Source organism: Pangasianodon hypophthalmus, chromosome 16, assembly GCF_027358585.1.
Source record: "Pangasianodon hypophthalmus isolate fPanHyp1 chromosome 16, fPanHyp1.pri, whole genome shotgun sequence".
Lineage (NCBI taxonomy): Eukaryota > Metazoa > Chordata > Actinopteri > Siluriformes > Pangasiidae > Pangasianodon > Pangasianodon hypophthalmus.
The window spans coordinates 3,664,088-3,685,933 of NC_069725.1; the positions used below are offsets into that span (position 1 = coordinate 3,664,088).

Below are 21,846 nucleotides of genomic sequence, written 5' to 3' on the forward strand. Positions count from 1 at the left end.
TGTACTGATGTATATTTCACTCAAACAGCAACACATATAACACACAGCGTTTATCATTTTCTCTTACACCACAGCACTGTAGAAGGCTTGATTCTGATTGGTCAGAAGGTGTTGATTAGTTTTCTATAACAGTATAAAAACATGTTATCATTGATATGGTTTTCTTTAAGGAGATGTTGATTTAACATTTATGGAAGGAGTCTCCAGCATCAGCACCTTGTAACATAAGTGAGAAGAGAAACTAATGTGTTTCGCAGACATTTCACAACATTAGTTGTAACTATACATATAATGTAACTATAAACTGATAAAAAGTGTTATTCTTTAGTAAACAAACTATTATAATTGATGGTTTAAAAAGGGAATAAAACACTTCAGGACTTGCTGTAGAAAATAATCAGCTTCATGGTGGTAACAGTAACTCTGCTTCATCACACCGCCCCATCACTGATTATTTTCCTATATCAGCACATTTCCAAGTGTTTTATTCCTTCGATCTGTAGATTTTCAAATCTATTTATGTTTAGCATCCACTGTACAAGTTCCTGCGTATGAGTTGTTATAACAGAAATGATAACGTACTAGAATGATTTGCAGCTGCATTACTGTCAGAGCTGCTGTTATGGAAAATTAATCAACACCTTCTGACCAGTCAGAATCCAGAATTCAGCACGCTTTGATATAATGTTTGATTAGTAATAAAATAAAAAGATTTTTAAGGTAATTACTACAGACCTAACCAGGAAGTTGAGGGCGATGGGTCCAGACTTCTTGGAAAAGTCATGTTCCAATACTCTGCGGTCCAATTGCAGCCATCTACACTGACCACTAGGAAAGCAAAGGACTATGGGAAATCTGACTGACATTCACATCACATACTGTACAATATGAGGTCATTCTATAGGTTACAAATTGGTTCTCTATGGAAATAATATATACAGAACAAAGATGACAAGTTTTCCTACAACAATTTAAATTTCATAGCTAGACATTTTTATAAGGAAGTAAAATTAAGTACAATTTTAAAAATTGCTTTCAAAGTCAACAGCTTGTGCGTGTAGTGTCTAGAATTATCAGCAAAGTTAGCTAGCTAGTTTTATCATGCCATAGGTCTTTGATTTATTTCCAGGTTCTGTTTCTACTACCAGTACTCAAACTAATAATACAAATCATTTTTCTGTATTTATATCACACCTTTCTTACACTCAGTTTCATTTCATGATTCTGTATAATTCACTGGTTGCTTACGTGTCATCAACAAAAGTGAACCCGAAGTACTCTTTCTCTTTCAGGTTGAAGTGAGATGAGACTAAATCCAGAAGTTCACGGGACAACAGCTTCGGCTACGGAGAAACAAAAACGACTTCTGTAAGTCACAGCATTCATTTCACTTCATTTCTATTCATTTCTTTACTTCTCTGTTTGGGACTCTTCCTGATGTGAAGGTGGCAGGGGAAATAATAATCAAAGGAAATACACTAAGACTCAAACGTTTCTAAATACATAAATTTTTCTTTCCCATGAGATCCCTAAATCCAAAGGACTTGTCCATTGTCCACTCTCAGACTGTAATAAGACTCTATTTGAGAGCTTTATTAAAGCTGAGTGCGCTTGTTTAATGATGTAGTTACGATCATTTTTTCTCCATTAAAAATATGATTATTAAATAGTGTCTTTATGCTTGTGAGTGAAATTGTAGCTTAGTGCTTCATTGTAGGGAAAAATGTCTTTTAGTAAAAATGTAAATTAGAGCATCTCTAATACACTGTTTACTGTACCGATTTGGTGTAAATCTCACCTGAACCAGCAGCTCCAGTTTTCTGTTGTCCAGAAGCTGAACTTGGCACATACGTCCCTCTGTCATCTGTGGGGGGAAAAATGAAAGCTTGGAATAACATGATATAATATTTCTAGTTTCATAGACGATCTATGAACTCAAAGCAAAAAAAGGGTGCTAAAACATTACACCTGCCATATTCTATGTTTTTATTACTTTCTATAAGTATATTATGCAGCACTTCTGGGTATGCTGTTATAGGAAAGCTCTGGTTGATGACGTTGATTATTTTCCACTATCAACACGTGTTTTATTCCTATTATGGCACAGCAATTTGCCAACGAAAATGTTTATTTATTAAAGAATAACATGTCGTAATTTTTTATCAGTGTATAGTTACATTTAATGTTGTGGAACGTGCAAGTTGGTTCCTTTTATCACTTGTGTTATAACAGCTGTAAACACTCGTTCCCTCACATTCTCTTGAAGTTATTAAGACACAAAAACAGCTTGTCATGTTACTGAGAAACCACAAAACCCAACATAAAGACTTTCCTGCATCTGAAAAAACCTTAAATTAAGGTTACAGCTTTACCCGTGACTGTTACAAAGTACTGACGCTGGAGACTCCTTCCATAAGCATTAATTAAACCATTCCTCACAGAAAAGCTCAACAATTAACAATTATAAGTTTTCTTTATAAAAGAACACATTTTTAATTGATTATTGAAAAGATAATGCATTAGAATGATTTCAGCCAGAACTACTGTCAGATCAGCTATTACAGAAAATTAATCAACACCTTCTGACCAATCAGATTTGAGAATTCAGAAGCACTGTGGTATACATTAATTTTGAGGATTCATTTGTTTTATTGCAGCGACGTCATGTATATATTGAAGTAGAAAGTGTTTGACTTCAAGATGGTCGCTATGACTTCTTTTTAGGGTTGTGACATTGTTTTGGCCATTTTTATACAGTGTGTCATACTGGGTCAGAAACCACAAAGCTGCTAAACTGGTGCCTATGACAGATGGCCACTTCCTTGTTAGCTACATTAGCCTCGTAGCCCTAGTTCAGAATTAAGAACTAAACTTCTGATACCAAATGTTGAGTATAACATTTGGAATAAGACTGGAACACTGTGTAGATTTCATTTTCAGCTGAACTGTTCCTTTAAGATGACCAGCTGTTGAAATGATTAAAGCCCTTAGTTACACTTTCATTGCCCTTTTTACTCTGCACTGTCCTGTGCTAATGTTACATCACCTTTTTTTTTTAAAATCATGTTAAGACTCCGGCTGTACCTGATACACCTGGCGCAGGTAAGAGCAGGTGTGCAAGCACGACATCATCGTCCGGATGTAGCATTTTCTCATCACCCAAAGCAAAATGTCCAGAAGGAAACGGCCGCTACGGAGAAACAGAGTCTCCACATCCCTCACTAACGTCCACGCCATGCTTTTCACATAAATCCGAAAAGTAAAAGCCTTCAGAATGACACGGCAAAAATGCTGGGCTTCAGCCAAAACAGTCACTCAGCTTCATATGTAGTGCTAAGCAGCATCGAGGTTTAAGCTTCACACACCAACGCATTCGCTCCAGAGAGGCGCAAAGTCTGTGTGTGTGTGTGTGTGTGTGTGAGTGCAAACCTCTTGTGAGTGGGAAGGCTTGAAGGATTTTGGAAGAAAAGCCTGAGGTTTGTGGAGCCACAGTCCACATTCAACACACACACACACACACACACACACACAGCCACTTCATGATTCCAAAAACAGGCCGGGCTGTGCCACAAAGTCCTCCGTGAACCGTCCACGTGTCCACACTGAGCTTTAAAAAGCTGCTGCTGCGTCTCTAAAAGCATTTTTTAACTTCTGCTAAAACCATCCAGCTTCAATCACTATTAACACTGTGTTAGAAGGGTACATGTTACTGTTAGCATCTGTACGTCTTATACAGGTTTTTAAATGATGTAATGGGAAGATTCAGTTTGATTTCAGATTCAGATGAAGACTTCTCACACAGCTAAGCCCCGGATCTCAGTCTTAAATAGCAGGTTTTCCTAATGTAAGGAACGACTGAGCAAAAGTCATAGTAGGGGTGGGTGATATGACAAAAATATCATATCATGATATTTCAAGACATTTCTACACTGCGCAATGTGCATCATGATATACAGGATTCCTTTAAAAAATGCCAGCAAAAGTGCACTGATAAATTAAAAAAATAATTCTTTAAAGAATTAGTTTGGTATTTTTTTATATATCAAAAAGTTTTTGATGCTTTCAAAATCTGTAAAAACATTTTTGTCTGTAAAAAAGAAGATCTATAAAAAGATTCAAAACAGTAGAAAACTTTATCAAATCAGCTGCTTTCAGAATTTTTACCTGGGATGTATATCATGACATAAACATGAAAAGTGTATCGTGATGTAATTTATCACAATAGTGATATTATATCATCATATGGCCAGACACTAATTCCTATGGCTTTTTTTTTTTTTTTTTTTTGTATAGTTGCTATTCTAAATCCAAAGCTACGTACCTGTTCCTCAGAGTTTGTTGTGAGGGAACTGGGTCACTCAAACAAAGCTAGGGGTGCCAATACTTTATTCATAGGAAATCAGACTAAATATCACATGCAAATTTTGTCAGATGTTAAAATACATAGAGTCTTTAGGGTGCCAATACTTTAATCATATAAATATAAACTAAATATCGATTGCAAGAATGAGAATACTATTATGTTTTACCCTATGTAGTGAGCAAGCAAAGTGAATAGTAAGTAGATCATATATAATTTAGTTCTAATAATAAATGGATTAAACAAAGAAAGAAATTGTAGAAATGGTGAAATTTTCTGTGAGATGTTTATATAACATTTATGGAAGGAGTCTCCAGTACCAGTGCTTTATAACACTCACACAGGTAAAGCTGTAACTTTAAGTTTTTTTCCTATAACAGCATCATGTTTTATTCCAGGGGCATCCAATTTATCCAGAAAGGGCCGGTGTGGTGCAGGTTTTCATTCCAACCAAGCAGAAGCCACATCTGATAGTCTATTAAAAACCAAGATCAGCTGATTAAAGAGGTGGAATCAGGTGTGGCTCCTGCTTAATTGGAAAGAAAACCTGCACCCACACTGGCACTTTGTGGATAAGATTGGACACCCCTGTTTTATTCCTTACATAATGATTAACACCTGAAGCAGACTCAGTTAGTACATACAGTTATGTATTTAAGCCTGTAAGAATTTTGTAGCAGTAACCACGTTTTGTGTCAGGCCTCATCACACCACCCAGTCATTGATTAATTTACTGCTAACTTATCAACAAAAATAAGTGAAATTTGGATTCACTTATTTGTTCCCTTTACACTATAAGTACCTGTGCTGAATTTAGTAAATGTATACTTGCACTATATGACCAAAGGTTTGTGGACATCTGACCATCACACCCATATGTAGATCTTCCTCAAACTGTTGCCACAAAGTTGAAAGTACACAGTTGTATAGAATGTCTTTGAAATGCTGTAGCATTACAATTTCCCTTCACAGGAACTAAGAGGCCCAAACTTGTTCCAGCATAACAATGCCCCGTGCACAAAGTGAGCTCCATGAAGACACAGTGTGCCAAGTTTGGAGTGGAAGAACTCGAGTGTCCTGCACAGAGCCCTGACCTCAACACCACTGAACACCTTTGGGATGAACTGGAACACTGACTGCACCCCAGATCTCCTCACCTGACGTCAGTGTCTGATCTCACGAATGCTCTTGTGGCTGAATGAACACAAATTCTCACACCCACGCTCCAAAATCTAGTGGAAAGCCTTCCCAGAAGAGTGGACAGCAAGGAAGAATAAACCTGGGATGGGATGTCCAACAAGCACATGTAGGTGTGATGGTCTGGTGTACACAAACCTTTGGCCATATAGTCATTCTATCTTTAATGGATTTAGATTTGAAGTACAATTGTTCTAAATTTAATCAACGTAGTTGACAATGTTTCTCTCATACTGTAGTGAGAGAGATTTGTGCTCACTGTGATGTTATGTAGCAATCTAAAGGACAGATCTTTGACTAACTGTGCTCAGTTTCTGTTATCTCTGTTAGACACAGCCATGAATAATTTATGAGAATTTGTCTCGGGAATGTAGATAAGCTATTCACATTGCTCTGAGACTAATGGACGCAAAGGTCAATCTTCCCATATAGATTCAAATTAAAGGAAAAAAATAACATAAAATGTGTCAGTAAGGTGCACTGGTCCAAAATCAGGTGAGTGTGAAGGCCATAGCATATGACTTACATCATTTTCATCCCCATTAAACCATTCAGTGAACCCTTGTGCTCTGTGGATGGGGTGGGGTCATGCTGGAAGAGATCCACATCCATCAGGATAGAAACGTTGCATCATAATATCCATTAATATCTTGTTTGAATTAAACCATAAGGGTCACGTCTAAAAATCTGAGTCAGCCATCAAGACCCGTGTTTCATTTTGTCAGTTATCAAACTCTAATCTTATTATTAATAGAGACAGATCCATATTTTAGTGAGAGGGAGAGAGAAAGAGAGAGAGATCCATAGTTTAGCTGTATGAGCAAACCTTGTATGAAATTTCCTGTTCACACACTATATCTCTATTCCTGCTATTCTTAACACCGGAGGCTGAGGTGAGAAAAAACCCGAATGCAGAGACTCTACAACTGCAAAGCTGATTTATTTCTATTGATCAGTCACCTCAGTTATAATTAAACACAAATAACACTCAGGAGCCGTTATCATTACATCAGTAAGCACAAGAACCTCCACCTCAATAAGATTCAGGACTGCAGCCCTGCCAGCAATTCCACTGTGTCCAATTAGACTGCAGTTTCTGCTCCTGATTCCACTGTAGCCAATCAGAGAGCAGTTCTGCCCTTCATTTTCACTTTAAGCAACTGGACCACAGTTCCTGCCCCCTGTGTACTGCCCCTCTGTGTACTCACCCCTACTGTTTCATGTACCCCCTTCCTGCATGCTTCTTATTCTTGTTGCACTTTTATATGTCCTGTCAGCACTGTGTATGTCATACATGTATCTTGCATCTTGGGTCCCGGAGAAACGTTATTTCATCTCATTGTGTACTGCATACTGTATATGGCTGTGATGACAGTAAAGATCTTCTTGACCTGACTTGATCTTCACTGCAGCCAATCAGCAGTTTTCATCCCAATTCCGCTATAACCAATCAGACTGCAATTCCTGCCCCCATCAATCAGACCGATGTTCTCATCCCAAATTCCACTGTAACATAACCATTTAGACTGAAGGTTCCACCCCCAGGGTCACTGTAATCAATTAAAAAGCTTTTCCCAGTCCTAATATCACCAAACCAATTGGACTGCAGTTCCCACTCCCAGTGCCACCTTAACCAATCAGACCACAGTTCCTGTTCTCATTGCCACATTAAACAATCGGACTTCAGTTCCCTGCTGAACTCAAACAGCAGTCTGTGTTCGTAATGCAACCATAATCGATTAGACCTTCTTTTCTGCCCCCAAAGTTTCTGCAACCAAACAAACTGTTCCTACCCTCAATGCCATTTTAACCTATTAGACCATAGTTCTGGACCTCATTGGCACCATATCCCATCAGACCTCAGTTCCTGGCTTCCAATACTATCAAAGCTATATAGACTGAAGGTTTAACCCCCAGTGGAAAGCCATTACCACCCCTAATATCAGCATAACCAATTACACTGCAGTTCCCACCCCCCAATGTCACTGTAACCAAACAGCAGTCCAAGCCTCAGTGTCATTGTAACCAACCAAATAGTAGTTTCTGCCTCTACTATCACCATAACCATTCAGAGCACAGTTCCCACTCCCAATGTCACTGTATCCAAACAGCAGTTCAGCCCCGAATGTCACTGTAACCAATCAAAAAGCTGTTCCCACCTGTGATATCAGTATAACCAATTAAACTTCAGTTTCAGCTCCAAATGTCTCTGTAACCAATCAAAAAGCTGTTCCCACCTCTAACATCACTATAACCAATTAAACTGCAGTTTCAGCCTCAAATGTCACTCTAACCAAACATCAGTCCAAGCCCCAGGGTCACTGTAACCAATCAAACAGCTGTTCCCACCCAGTTTCTGACCCAAAGTCACTATAACCAATCAAACCCCTAATATTACCATAACCAATTACACCATGGTTTCCAACCAGAGTGTCACTGTAGCCAAACAGAAGTCTCCGCCTCCTGAAGTCACTGTAACCAATCAAGCAGCACTTCCTGCTTACTATATCATCATTACTTATTAGACCACCATTCCTAGCCCCCAGTGTCACTGTAACCAATCAAACAGCAGTTCTCGACCCTGATGTCATCATAACCAATTACTGGAATTACAATTACATACCACTAGGGCTGGAAACAATAGCTTCTACACCCTGTGTAGTGCACTAAATGCCCAATAGGGGGCTGTTTGGAATTCAACTCTGCTTCCCCATAATAAACAGATGTTGTTAATAATGAGCTAATGTGAGACAATTTTAATTCGCTGTGTGCTGGTAAAAGCCTGGCTGTAGTTATCAAACATTTTTGAGCACTAAATAATATAATACAAACTATAAAATTATGTAATTATGAAAATATGAATATTTAAAAGACGTATAATTACAGAATAATTAAATCCAGTGTAAGAATGAATGCTAATAATAATTAATAACTCTCCTGCCGGTGTTAAATGGTGGGATTATACACTTCTACGATATACAGTACATGAGTGTGAAATGTGCAAACACAATCTGTCTCTGGTTCCCTTCCTCAATAAAAAAGGGGTCGATAACATAATAGGATCCAGTCAGTAGAGTACGTTCCCCTACACACATACACACACACTCAAATGCCGCACACACGCACACACACACTCAGACACGTCGACGAAGCAGCTGGAAAGCATACAGGCAGCACCTGGTGATCTAACTGCACGAGACATAAACTCTGACTGAAGTTCTAAGTTATGGTAATAAAATTAGCAATAAAACAAGATAGAAAACTTTAAACAGGTCATTGTGAAAACTGATGATACAAACTGTTGGTGGTAGTGGACTCAGTGAACCTGGCTGTATAATGGAGATAATGTGAGATAATGTGAGACTGACTCACTCTCAGTCTCCTGCGTGGACGCAGAGGCCTCGCCACAGTTTGTAAACACATTTCTGCTAATCCTTTTAAGCTGTATAATATAGATAAGGAATAAAACACTTGGGGCATGTGCAGTGATAGGAAAATAATCAACAGTGGAGTGGGGCGATGAAGCAGAGATACTGTTATCACCTCAAAGTTGTTTTGTATTTTCTTACAACAGCACATTCTGAATTGTTTTAGCCCTCTAACGCCACAGCAATTTGCTATACAATTTTTCATTTTTAAATGAATGACATGGTGTACTCTTTATCCATTAATAGTTACATTTAATGTTGTGGACCTTTTGTAAAACAACTGTTATCGTTTACATTATAGCAGCTATAATATAATGTAATATACTGTATACCAGCCTCTCTTATTTTCTCGATCTTGAAGTTAAGAAGACAAAAAAAAAAAAAAAAACACGCAGTATGTCATGTGACTGAGAAACCGGAAAATGTAACCTTCTGTCCTGAAGACTTTCCCATGGTGGAAAACTTACTGGCTGTTACAAAGCGCTGGCACTGGAGACTCCTTCCATAAATGTTAGATAAACATCTCCTTGCAGAAAACTTCACCATATCAACGATTATATGTTTTTCTTTGTTAAATAGCAACAAATCTGATTGTCCACCATATACAGTAAGTCGATGTGAATGAGCTGTTACTATAGTAACGGTAACATTATATTAAGAGCATTAATATAAACCTGTGATTTATGATAGATGCTGTTATAGAAAATTAAACAACACCAACACACCAGAATTGCAAATTCAACAGCACTGTGATATAATATATAACACAAAACCATTACATCATATATTTTCCAGAACAGCAATATATAGATAGATAGATAGATAGATAGATAGATAGATAACACTTTTATCAATACTGTAAAGAGAACCAGCAGAGTGCAGGATAAGTCCAGACAGAGGGATCAGAGGGGAAAGGAGGAAAAATGATTATGTCCACTAAATACAATCAGCACACATGTTATAATGCACAGCTCCTGCAGATGGATTGTAACTGTAATGTATCTTAAATGTAAGATGTTTTGCACATTAAACTGTTCTCTCTTATTGACTAACACCTGATACTGTCTCAGTCAGTGCACTCCTCTATGTGCCATCATCTCTACTGCTCTCAGCCAATCAGAACTGGGTTTATATTAGGGATGAGGTGTGCGTCAGGGTAACATGACAGACTCAGGCGAGGAGTGAAATCACAATCCAAAATCAAACGAGACACACCAGGGTAATAACTACAGTACATCCGAGAGCATAAGGCCCAAAGTGAAAATCCAAAGAGGAAATCAGAAAACTAACCAAAGGTAAGAAAATTTAGAGGCATGGCATTTTTCAACAAGGTTCAGAACTTACTCAACTCAGTGCTTTGTAAGATATTGCACCAAATTGATAAACATGTGCTTCTAATTATTCCAAACACAAGAAGAAATAAAAACGGAAGTGATGCCAAAGTCATGCTGAAACGCTGGTGACTGCGACATCTGCTGGTCTGGAGGGGAATTGTCCTGAGTTTTGTTACAATCGGGATTAGGATCACATGGGACCCAACAAAAATTCTCAGGAGCAGGTGGTCAGATACTGTACGTAGCTCAGGGGACAAAGAAATGCCATGTGGTGTGAAGCTCATGCTGTGTTTATAGCATTCAGTCATCACTCTTCTTTAAATGTTTTATCCTGGTCAGGGTCACTGAGGGGTAAATTACTAATACATGCATATTTTAGAACTTTAAGTCTATTAGAAAATATCACAAGCAGGTGCAAAAGTATATAATAACTGCTGGAGTGAACGAGATTTCTTGAGGAGTGGCAGGGAAAAACCCGCCCAAAAAAATTCCAGCTCTTATCTCTTGACTGACAGATATGCGGTAGCGCCTGTTGCCTATTCTTACCTGATAAATAATGGCATGAAAATAGATCTCGATAGAGCACTTTATTGTTGTTTTAACACTGAGTGATGACTATCTGTTCAGTTCACTCCTTCAAACCGGCAGATCAGATACAGGTAGACTCGACAGAGAAACTGACGTTTGTGTGTGCGTCATTCACGTGGAATCAGGAGCCGTTTGTGTCCCACTACACACACACACACACACACACACACACACGCCAAACAGAACAGTGATGACAAGTTCAGGACATCAAACTGACAATGCTTCCAGAAGTACAGAGAAAGGAGAAAGGAAATGACATCTAACCTAAAACATTAATCTTTTATGTTGTGTTCAGGTCAAAATGACCCACATGGTATAGCAGGCTATATATAGCAGAACTCCTTTATTTTCCCTGTTCCTTGTGGCTGAGTGCAAAGTGGACAGCGTTAAGATGCCTTTAGAGTCTATGATTTTTGCCCGATTTTGTCAGACAAAAATCAGACATCGTAAAAGAATTCTTCGGATGTGAGCAAAGATCGGTGGTCTTCTGAATAGTAGCCAATTTCGTGAAAAAAAATGAGAACAAAGACCACCAGTGACAAAGTTCTGGTCATGTCGGAAATGTTTGATTAAAATCTCAAAATGTTAGCGCTGCTACGACACTCGTCTACAAGCCACCAATAGGAGGAGGATACAGGATGACTCCAAACTCACACCACAGCTACAAATACAGTAGTAGCGATGGCGAAACATAAAAATGGGCAGAAACAAATATCCTTATTACAACAAGCTCACTTTGAAGAATGCATATGTTTATGTGTGTGTTTTCTGCGCAAGTGTATCTAGAGATCACGCTGATTGATGACGTAAGCAGAATATAGCCGTTTTCTTTAATCTTTCCTGAAAGGATCTTCATCACATAATCTGACACACAGAACACATTATCACAGTTGGTTATAGAATTCAGCCAAGATATGTATATTTCACAGCAGCTGGCTCTATGAAGCACCAGCAGGTTGTCAGTATCCTACACACACACACACACACACACAACAAGCTTTGCATTTCTGGACTTCAGTGATGTAAATTTCGAGAAAGCAAATTCTGCGTTCCCTAAGTGTGAGCATCTACTAAACACCTGGTATACAAATAAGAGATGCAAATCTCCTTCCTGAGCCACTGACCTCGTTTCCCTCGCAGCAATAAGCTCAGAGAGGGACAGGCTGAAAGTACACAAGCTGTTCATTTCTACAAAACTGTCGATCACAACCGTTTAAACACACAAACACAACGTGTAATGAGTACTCCTCCTGTTAAAGAGTCTGTGAACAGAACTGGAAGTGTTCAAGTTTCAGAGAATCGAGTGTAAATCATTAGAAATGTTTCTATTATACTAAGCTGAAGTGTTTTATTAAACAATCAGAAAATTTATGAGGAAATGAGAGAAACATAATAAGACACTGCTCAAACACCAGCTGAATTCACTAATCAGACTGATCTCAGAACTGTTCTGGTGGGCGTGGCCTAGTATTCTAATGAGCACACTTGATTGACATCATTCTGTCTGTGACTTTCAACCTGCTGCATAATTAAAGCAGAATTACACTTAACCCTAACCCAAGTATAGAATTAACACAGTAGATGGTGGTCTCTATGTTAGATATCTCTCTAAGGATTAGCTTCTGTTTGCTAGGCTAGGTCTCACTAGGCTAGCTTTCACACACTAGATTAGCTTTCACTCTTTATGCTAGCTTTCACACACTAGATTAGCTTTCACTCTTTATGCTAGCTTTCGCACACTAGATTAGCTTTCACTCTTTATGCTAGCTTTCACACACTAGATTAGCTTTCACTCTTTATGCTAGCTTTTACACACTAGACTAGCTTACTAGCTTTCCTTTGCTAGACTAGATTTTACTCACTAAACTAGCTTTCATTAACTGAACTAGCTTTCACGCTCTAGGCCATTTTTTACTGGCTAGACTAGTTTTCACTCTGTTAGTTTCTGGTCATTAGGTTAGTGGTCACTCATTAGATTAGCTTCCATTCTCTAGGCTAGTTTCACTTGATAGACTAGCTTTCACTCTCTAGACAAGCTTTAACTCTCTAGGCTACCTTTCACTCTCTCGGCTGGTTATCACTAGTTTTCACTCTCTAGGTTAGCTGTCACTCACTAGATTAGATTTCACTGTAGAATAACTTTTACTCTTTAAACCTTTACTCTTTAGCTTTCACTCTCTAGATTATTTTTCACTCATTAGATCAGCTGACATTCTCTAGATTAGCTCTTGGCCATTAAGTCAGCTTTCACTCACTAGACTAGCCAATATTTGCTAGGTTAGCTTTTGCTTACAGAATTACATTTTTCTTGCTAGGCCACTTAGACTCAAAGAAAGAATGTTTAGTGGAATATTAGTGTATTACTGGTTGCATTATGTACAGTTTTTCATTCAGAGTTAAGTAAAATATTACAATAACATGAAAGAAAATATCAAAACAGATCAGGCGAGCCAGTTAACGAACACTTGAAGCAAAAAAATAATAATATTGTGATTATAATATACCAGACAAAGAACAACCTAACCACCACAAAAGCTAAGAAGGGTAACACTGGAGGCTAGAGAATAGAAAAAGCACGAGGGACAGGGCAGTAGTTCTTCATGACGGGCTCAGAGGGGAAAAGGGAGGTGCTGAGGGTTTAACAGACAAACTAGTCAGGGGTAACAAGCAGGGGTAACAGGTGAGACTAATTAACCACCATAGCAACAGGGAAATGAGGACAGGAAGCTGCAGCCATATAAGGAAAGTGTAGCAATTATAGCACAGAGGGTGAACTGAGAATAAAGGGCTTTGTGTCAAACTCAGACTTTTGAAGTGTTTAATTTCTCAGTAAAATCCTACTCATTGTTTGCTTAACAATGAATATTATACTTGTTTTTTATATTTATAAAAAGTATTTATTTAAATAAATATAAAACCCACATGGTACTACAAAGAGTATATACTTTCCTCATTTTAAGATTTATCCTAATATTCAAAATGCTTGAATACATCATGCTAAAGCAGCAGTGTGTCAAACTCTCATGCTTTCTCTGTCACATACAGATGACAAATTCTCACTAGAACTTCCTCTAAATAGTTACACTTTACCAAACAGTTCTGATATTAATACAATCCACAGGATGCATTTCAGTCATGGAGCTGACCTGATTCATTTTCAGCAGAATTATGAAAGCATTTATTATGAATATTTGGATATGTGAGTCTATCTAAAAGATCCGTCTCAAAGAGTCGATTCATTTGTAAACGACACAACACTACTGCACACTGTGATGTAATCACTGACGTTAACCAAAAAAAAAAAAAAACCTTTCCAGCTTGACAGTTCAAGTATTTGAAAAAGAAAATGAGTGTGCATTTACATACTCAAAATCCTGTGACCTACTACAGCCCATTGTGTTCACAATCCTCATCAAAACCAACGACTACCTTTAATATTAATAATTTATGAATTAATTAAAGATCACATCACACTGTTATTCATTTATAATTGTGTTTTTAATGTGTATTAAAGACATAAAGAAGTTAGTTCCTGCTTATGTTGCTTCTATATATTTAATTCCTTTATAGTTCTACCTCTGAATTAGGAAGTACATTAGCTTTATGATTAGCTAACAGATTAATTAAGCAATTTGAAAAAAAAAAATGAACAGGTAGGCAGGAATTCTCCATAATTATGCCATACTTACCTAAATATTAATTCATTATGTAAAATATATTCTAAACTTTATACGATAATTTACTTATTGATCATTAATTAATTATTAGGCTTTAATTAGTAAAGTAATTATTACTTTCTTATAATTGGATTATTACCAAACATTAAATTAGACATTTCTCAATGTATTTCAATCCACCACATGTGTATGATAACTAGGATCACAAATCAAATTAAATATTTTAATTAATTATATTATTTATATATGATTTTGACATTATACTGAAATATTACATGAAACAACATAATACTGTTATAATAATGTGCCATGAATCTAAAATCAGCATATCATGATCTATAAAGTGATATATTCCTATTATTAGTAATATATAATTAATCATTTGTATATAATTATTGTTCCACATGGTTCTCTTTTTGTATATGCAGTCTGATATATACATTACCGATATATTGTTTCACCAAATAAAATGTATATGTAATGCTAAAATATCTGCAGTGATATAATGCTTATTATATACAATACATCTTTAAAATATTACATTTACATCAAATCAGACTATCATCCTGTGCGTCATTACTACACATTAAATATATATATTTTCTCAAACATCTATTAATACATTTGAAAAAACTACTTTTAGACTTATTGTCTAATATTATGCTCTTTTTTCTAGACACAGACCGATACAATATTTGATTACTAATATATACTTTACTGTGCTTGGTAAAATAATGTATTAATGCAAATAATATATTAGTACATACACAGCATGCTTTATATTATTATAAACATTAATTTGCATATCTGTATATATTGTTAATGATCCATAATCATTCATAAAGTGTAAATTACATAGAATATGGCAGGTTAGCAAATCTTTACTATGCATAAAATCAACCGCAGGTTAATAAAATAATAATAAAAATGATATATATTCAGTATTTCTTATTAACCTACATTATTCAAGTTAGCATTAACCTAATTATTGCACTAGGAAGACTAAATCAGACTTCCTAGCCAGTGTGTTTGCTTTACAGCCTGAATATAATACGAATCTGTTATTAATTATAAAGCAAAATATGTATATGATGGAATTTTTTTTTTTAATATTGCATATAAATAAATCTCTAATTGCTAATATAGAGTGTGAACAGGCTAATCAGTCACCAGCTCCACCTGTACAGCTCAAATCCTCATCATCAAGCACAGACAAAAGGCGGTCACGCCCCGGACTAATGAGATTATCGTCGTCATTTTACGCAGATTAAATCATTAAATCATTAAAGAGCTTTAGTTAAATAACGAGATTTTTTTTTTACCTTGCTCCTGGGCGTTTCCGTTTATTCCTGCAGCTTCTTCATGGAGAAGGAAGCCTGCATCCCTCCATCAGGGGAGAGACGGAAAGAGAGAGAGAGATATCGCACCCCGCCTCCAGCCTCCTTCTCCTCCCCGATGACAAAGAGAGAGAGAGAGAGAGAGAGAGAGAGAGAAAGCGCTCTCAGACTGTACACTATAATTACTCACTGGTAGCACACTGCTGATGAAGAAAGGATGGAAAGAGGGGGAAGGGGATGGACAGAGATAAGGAGAGACAAAGAAAGGGGTGAGGATCAGAGAGACAGAGAAATAGAGATAGAGAGATAGAAAGAGAGAGAGATATTATTGCGTGTATTGCTTCTAAGTAGCTTAAGTAGCTTGTTAGTAATAGGAAAGAAAGGGATGAGCAATAACAAGCCAGAAATAGAGAATGAAAAAGAGAGGAGGAGGAGAGAGCATGAGGCAAAGTGTGTGTTCAGACGCTTTTCATTGATAGCACATGATGAATAAGAGAGGAAGAGAGAGAGGGAGAGAGGGAGGGGGATGGAAGGAGACAGAGACTGGCGGGACTGGAGACTGGGGATTTTAATTACACGTATCACTGTGAATAAAAGAAGAGAGATAGAAAGGGAAAGAAAGAGAGGGGGAGGGGCAAGAGACAAAGAGAGAGAGAGAGAGGGGCGAGTCTGTCTGGAGACTGGTAGGTGTGTCTTTGAGTTGGGCAGGTGGGTGAGTCTTTAAAAGGAACATGAGGGTGTGTCTTTCAGTGGGACATATGGCCATTTCTTTGAATGGGACATGAGATGGACAGGTGTGTGTGTGTGTGTGTGTGTGTGTGTGTTTCAGTGGGGCAGTTGGGTGTGTCTTTGCGTTGAGCAAGGCCAAGTGGGTGTGACTTTAAATGGGAGTTTGTGTCTTCAAATGGGACATGAGAGTGTGTAAGTAGGCCAGGTAGGCGTGTCTTTAAATAGAATAAGTGGGTGTGTTTTTAATTGGGACATACGATGTCTTTAAGTAGAACAGGTGGGAGTGTTTTTAAGTTGGACATGAGGGTGTGCATTAAAGTAGAAGAGGTGGGTGTGTCTTTAACTGGGACAGGTGCGTGTCTCTCTTTAGGTGGGTTAGGTGGGGGTGTCTTTGAATGGGACATGGGAGTGTGTATTTGAATGGGACAGGTGGACATGTCTTCTAATGGGACATGAGGGCGTGTCTTTGAGTGAGACAGATGGGTGTGTCTTTGAGTGGGACATGAAGGTGTGTCTTTATTTGAAACAATTGGATGTGTCTTTAAGTGGGACAGCTGGGTATCTTTGAGTGGGACAGGTGGGTGTGTTTTAAGTAGAACATGTGGGTGTGTCTTTAAGTAGAACAGGTGGGTGTGGCTTTAAGTGGGATAGCTGGGTGTGTCTTTAAGTAGAACAGGTGGGTGTGTCTTTAAGCAAAACAGGTGGGTGTAACTTTAAGCAGAAGAAGTGGGTGTGTCTTTAAGTAGAACAGCTGGGTGTGTCTTTAAGTAGAACAGGTGGGTGTAACTTTAAGCAGAAGAAGTGGGTGTGTCTTTAAGTAGAACAGGTGGGTGTTTCTTTAAGCAGAACAGGTGGGTGTGTCTAAGTAGAACAGGTGGGTGTGTCTTTAAGCAGAACAGGTGGGTGTGTCTTTAAATAGAACAGCTGGGTGTGTCTTTAAGTAGAACAGGTGGGTGTGTCTTTAAGCAGAACAAGTGGGTGTGTCTTTAAGTAGAACAGGTGGGTGTGTCTTTAAGCAGAACAAGTGAGTGTAACTTTAAGCAGAAGAAGTGGGTGTGTCTTTAAGTAGAACAGGTGGGTGTGTCTTTAAGCAGAACAAGTGGGTGTGTCTTTAAGTAGAACAGGTGGGTGTGTCTTTAAGCAGAACAAGTGAGTGTAACTTTAAGCAGAAGAAGTGGGTGTGTCTTTAAGTAGAACAGGTGGGTGTAACTTTAAGCAGAAGAAGTGGGTGTGTCTTTAAGTAGAACAGGTGGGTGTGTCTTTAAGTAGAACAGGTGGGTGTGTCTTTAAGCAGAACAGGTGGGTGTGTCTTTAAATAGAACAGCTGGGTGTGTCTTTAAGTAGAACAGGTGGGTGTGTCTTTAAGTAGAACAGGTGGGTGTGTCTTTGAGTAATTGAGGCATTACTTTGAGGCATTTTGAGTGATTAGAGTTATTGAGGCATATTGAGGCATTACTTTCTTTCTTTCTTTCTTTGCATGCTCAGGATTTCCTTCAGGAAGTGCACATCTAATGTATAAACACTTAAGTGGTAAATGAGTTTAGCTCATGGCGGCTCCTCGGCTCCACATTACTTCACTAAATGAAATTATTTAAAAGTAAAGATTTCCCAGCAGGAGTGCTCCATGCAGCATCGTCACGTCAAAGTGTGATACAGGTTTCTGATCAGAGAGCTGGCTTCTTACTGTATCCTGCAGAGTTCTCTCAGGGGGTTCCCTCCTTCTCTTTGCTTCCTCTCCTCCTGCTTCCTCAGGTGAGAATAGTTTAATCTGTGAATATACACTTGTGAAAATATTGAAGCCCTAAAGTCTATGTAGAACCTTACAACAAAGAAAGAAATTCCAAGTAGAACCATTTTTTTGGAAGCTAAGAGCTGTTGATTATCTAATGAATCATTGAAACACACCATTTTCTAAGCCTATATGTATTAACTAGTAAGTGTGTTGTATAAACTGTAAATTATTCCTCATTATTTTCATCTGTGAAATCTAGAACCTCAGCATTTAAACTGTTTGCTCCTTGATACTAGGGACAGTCTTAGAAAAAAGGGTTCCTGTAAGGGTTCTTTAAGAGTTTGTTGGATAATTAGGGTTTGTGGGTTCTTAGCTTCCTAAAACCTGGAACCCTTTCTGTTAGGGAAACGCTTTGTTATATTATATATATATATATATATATATATATATATATATATATATATATATATATATATAATACATTTCAGGGCTTACTGTTATAGAAAAATAATTCGTAATGGTAACTCCATCATCACACCACCCTGTCGCTAATTATTTTCCTCTTATACATCAGCAATTTGTCGGCAATTACAATTTTTTATTTATCAAAAAACATCAAGCTTTTTATCCATTTATAGTTACATTTAATGTTATGCAGTGCACATACAGACCTGTTATCACTTGTAGACATGATACGAGACAGGAGAGACATGCCTGATTGAAAATTGGGAATTTCCACAAGTGGCTTGGATGTTAAGGAATAATCCAGAATGAGGAAAAGTTCAATGAAGCTGCTGATGCTGCGTTCACTGATTTACACTGACACCATGTGGACACTATGGAGCATTAACACACATACACACATCATTTTAAACTGTGATGTCTGCTGGTTTAATGCATTTAAAGGTACATTCTTTAATCATAATATTGAGGAAAAAGTGATTATATACAGATTATAACACTTAATTTCTTACTCAAATGACTCAGGAAATCTCAGTAGAAAAAGCTGCATGTGTGTACTGTCCTAAATCCTTATGAAATATGACATGTAGGTTCTGATAGATGGGTGAAATTATAATGATGCAAAACAACTGCATAAATCATAAATATTTTTCAGTACAAATAAAAAAAAACAATAGATTTTTCCTTTAGCTCAAATTACAGTGATTACCATTATTTAGTGTTTGGAATGGTGTGAGAGGACGAAATGTAGACGCCTCCTTTAGTCTGTCCTTTCCTTCAGTCTGTCCTTCAGTCTGTCCTTCAGTCTTTCCTGTCTGACGTCATTGTATAAAAACCTATTTAAGAGAATTCTGTTTAAATGGTGTGATTTTAGTCATGTCCATAAAGTCAAGTGCAACAATCTTTGCATATGCTCAGGACAAAGCTGCTTCGTCACTACAAATTAAAATGATTTCAGTCCAAATCTTTGCATTTCCCTTTCTACATGCGACAAGAATATTCTCAAAATAACTTTCTGCCACTGAAATTATTTCTCCCTACATCATCTGAACAACTTTTAGATGCATTTAAGACTGCTTGTTAGCTGAAGATAATGTAGATGAATGCAGATTTTAAAATTGTATAAAACACCAAAAGAAGAAGAAGAAGAAGAAGAAGAAGAAGAAGGATTAGCTGATCATTACGTCGATCTGCTTTATCAGGGTTGCAAGATAAAATGGTGCTGATGGCGCTGCAGCTCTCCCTGGTGGATTGAAATTCAAATTACTTCTAATCTATCTGTCTATCTCTGAAGATTCCTAAATTTTCCCTTCCTAAGTTTTCCCACACCACCCCATTGCAAGCTGGCTTCCTGTAGCTGCCCGCATCAGATTTTAAACACTGATGCTTGCCTACAAAGCCAAAAACGGACCAGAAACCACTTAGCTCAAAGCACTTATCACACCTCGCACGGCACCACGCTCCCTGCGATCTTCTAGCACCGCTCGACTGGTCCCACCATCTGTCAGGGCGCAAGGAAGGCATGCATCGAGACTCTTCTCTGCTCTGGCACCAAGGTGGTGGAATGAACTTCCCCTAGCTGAGTCACTGGCACTGTCTTCAAACAATGTCTAAAGACTTACCTCTTCCTCAAACACTTAAGCTAGCACTTTCACAAAAAAAAAAAGGATTGTCTGAGCGCTTGTGTGTTACCTCCCCAACAGAGTTTTTGGACTGATGGTATTCCTAGTTTGTGACCTAGTGAGCCAGTATCAGAGTGTATTATTGATAAACTTCAAAGCACTTTTGTAAGTCGCTCTGGATAAGGGCACTGCCAAATGCCATAAATGTAAATGTAAATGTAAATGTATGATTCTTAAGATAAGATAGATAAACTTTGTGTACATATTAAGTAATTATTATGTAGTTATTGTTAATGTAGTAAAAAATAAGTGAAGTGCATAAGTCCATCCCTCCCTGTCTGAGAGTGTTGGGGTTCATCCATAGCGTCGTTCTGTAAAATGTCTGCAGCTCTGTTCAGTATGTAATGTAACAGTAATCATTAATTTTACAGTAGAACATAACAAATGAATAATTAATTAAATGAATATTTAAGTGTATTCTGGGAAGAATGTTGTAAATGACAGACCTTCAGTAAATCATTAACGGTGCTGTTGAAGTTACGGTTTCCCAGTGTACATATACTTTGCATATATACGTGTGTGTGTGTGTGTGTGTGTCTGTGTGTGTGTGTGTGTGTGCAGGCATACACACTTTTATCAGTTAAATCTCTCACCTCAGACTTTAGGCTTTAGGCTATTTTGACATTTCTGAAGGTATAGTTCACACTTTCAGGTCTCACATGCCTTTGTGTTTATTTCTGTATGCACTTAATGGAAATATCAAATCAGAATGACACTGAAACTTCCCAAAATACTGATTCACCTTAGATTTTTTTATTTATTCGAAATGTTCTATGTATTCATGGTGGCAAATTCTTGATGCCTTGATGCCGGTAGTCTCACTTTAAGAGGTTGATGTTCTGTCATTACTCCAGGGTGTGTGGGTTTGTCCCACATCTTAAAAAACATGACGGTAAAGTGGATTAACTGTAATAAATTGCCCCGGGGTGTGAATGAGTGTGTGCACGGTGCTCTGTGATAGACTGGCATCCAAATACAGTACTGAAGTATAAGTCTTAGGAACCCTATTTTTTTTAGTGCAAACTTTGTTATAAATTTTTATTTTATGACTTCTACATTATCAAGTCAGTAAAAAAACATTTTAGATTTCCAAACATTAGTTTTACATGTTACAAGAAAATGTTTGTAAGTCAGTAAAGAAAGCAGCAAATTACATGAGACCACTTTTCAGACAAAAAACGACAAAACAGACAAAAAGAAGCGACAGTCAAAGTTTCCATAAGAACTGTGGCTGGTTCTGCAAGATGCTCAGTAACACTTACAGCTCATTTCCTTATAAAACTGCACACACTGCACCTGAGACTACTATTATTTTTAAAG

At 37.6% G+C, this 21,846-nt stretch overlaps 1 protein-coding gene across 2 annotated transcripts in view; it reads right to left on the reverse strand.

Annotated features, from left to right (window-relative positions):
* Nucleotides 1-16,027, reverse strand: part of frmd4bb (FERM domain containing 4Bb) — a 41,062-nt gene extending 25,035 nt beyond the window's left edge. The window contains exons 1-4 of one of the 2 annotated variants that reach the window (XM_034312139.2): nucleotides 15,907-16,027; nucleotides 1,799-1,864; nucleotides 1,249-1,343; nucleotides 736-828 (exon numbers count right to left, since the gene is read on the reverse strand). In XM_034312139.2, the coding sequence (XP_034168030.2) occupies nucleotides 736-828; nucleotides 1,249-1,343; nucleotides 1,799-1,864 (254 nt within the window). In that variant the 5' untranslated portion in view covers nucleotides 15,907-16,027. Of the gene's footprint in view, nucleotides 1-735; nucleotides 829-1,248; nucleotides 1,344-1,798; nucleotides 1,865-3,084; nucleotides 5,983-15,906 lie in introns of those variants that run through there. The other variant, XM_026944896.3, reaches the window with a different exon arrangement.
* Nucleotides 16,028-21,846: the final 5,819 nt, after the last annotated feature.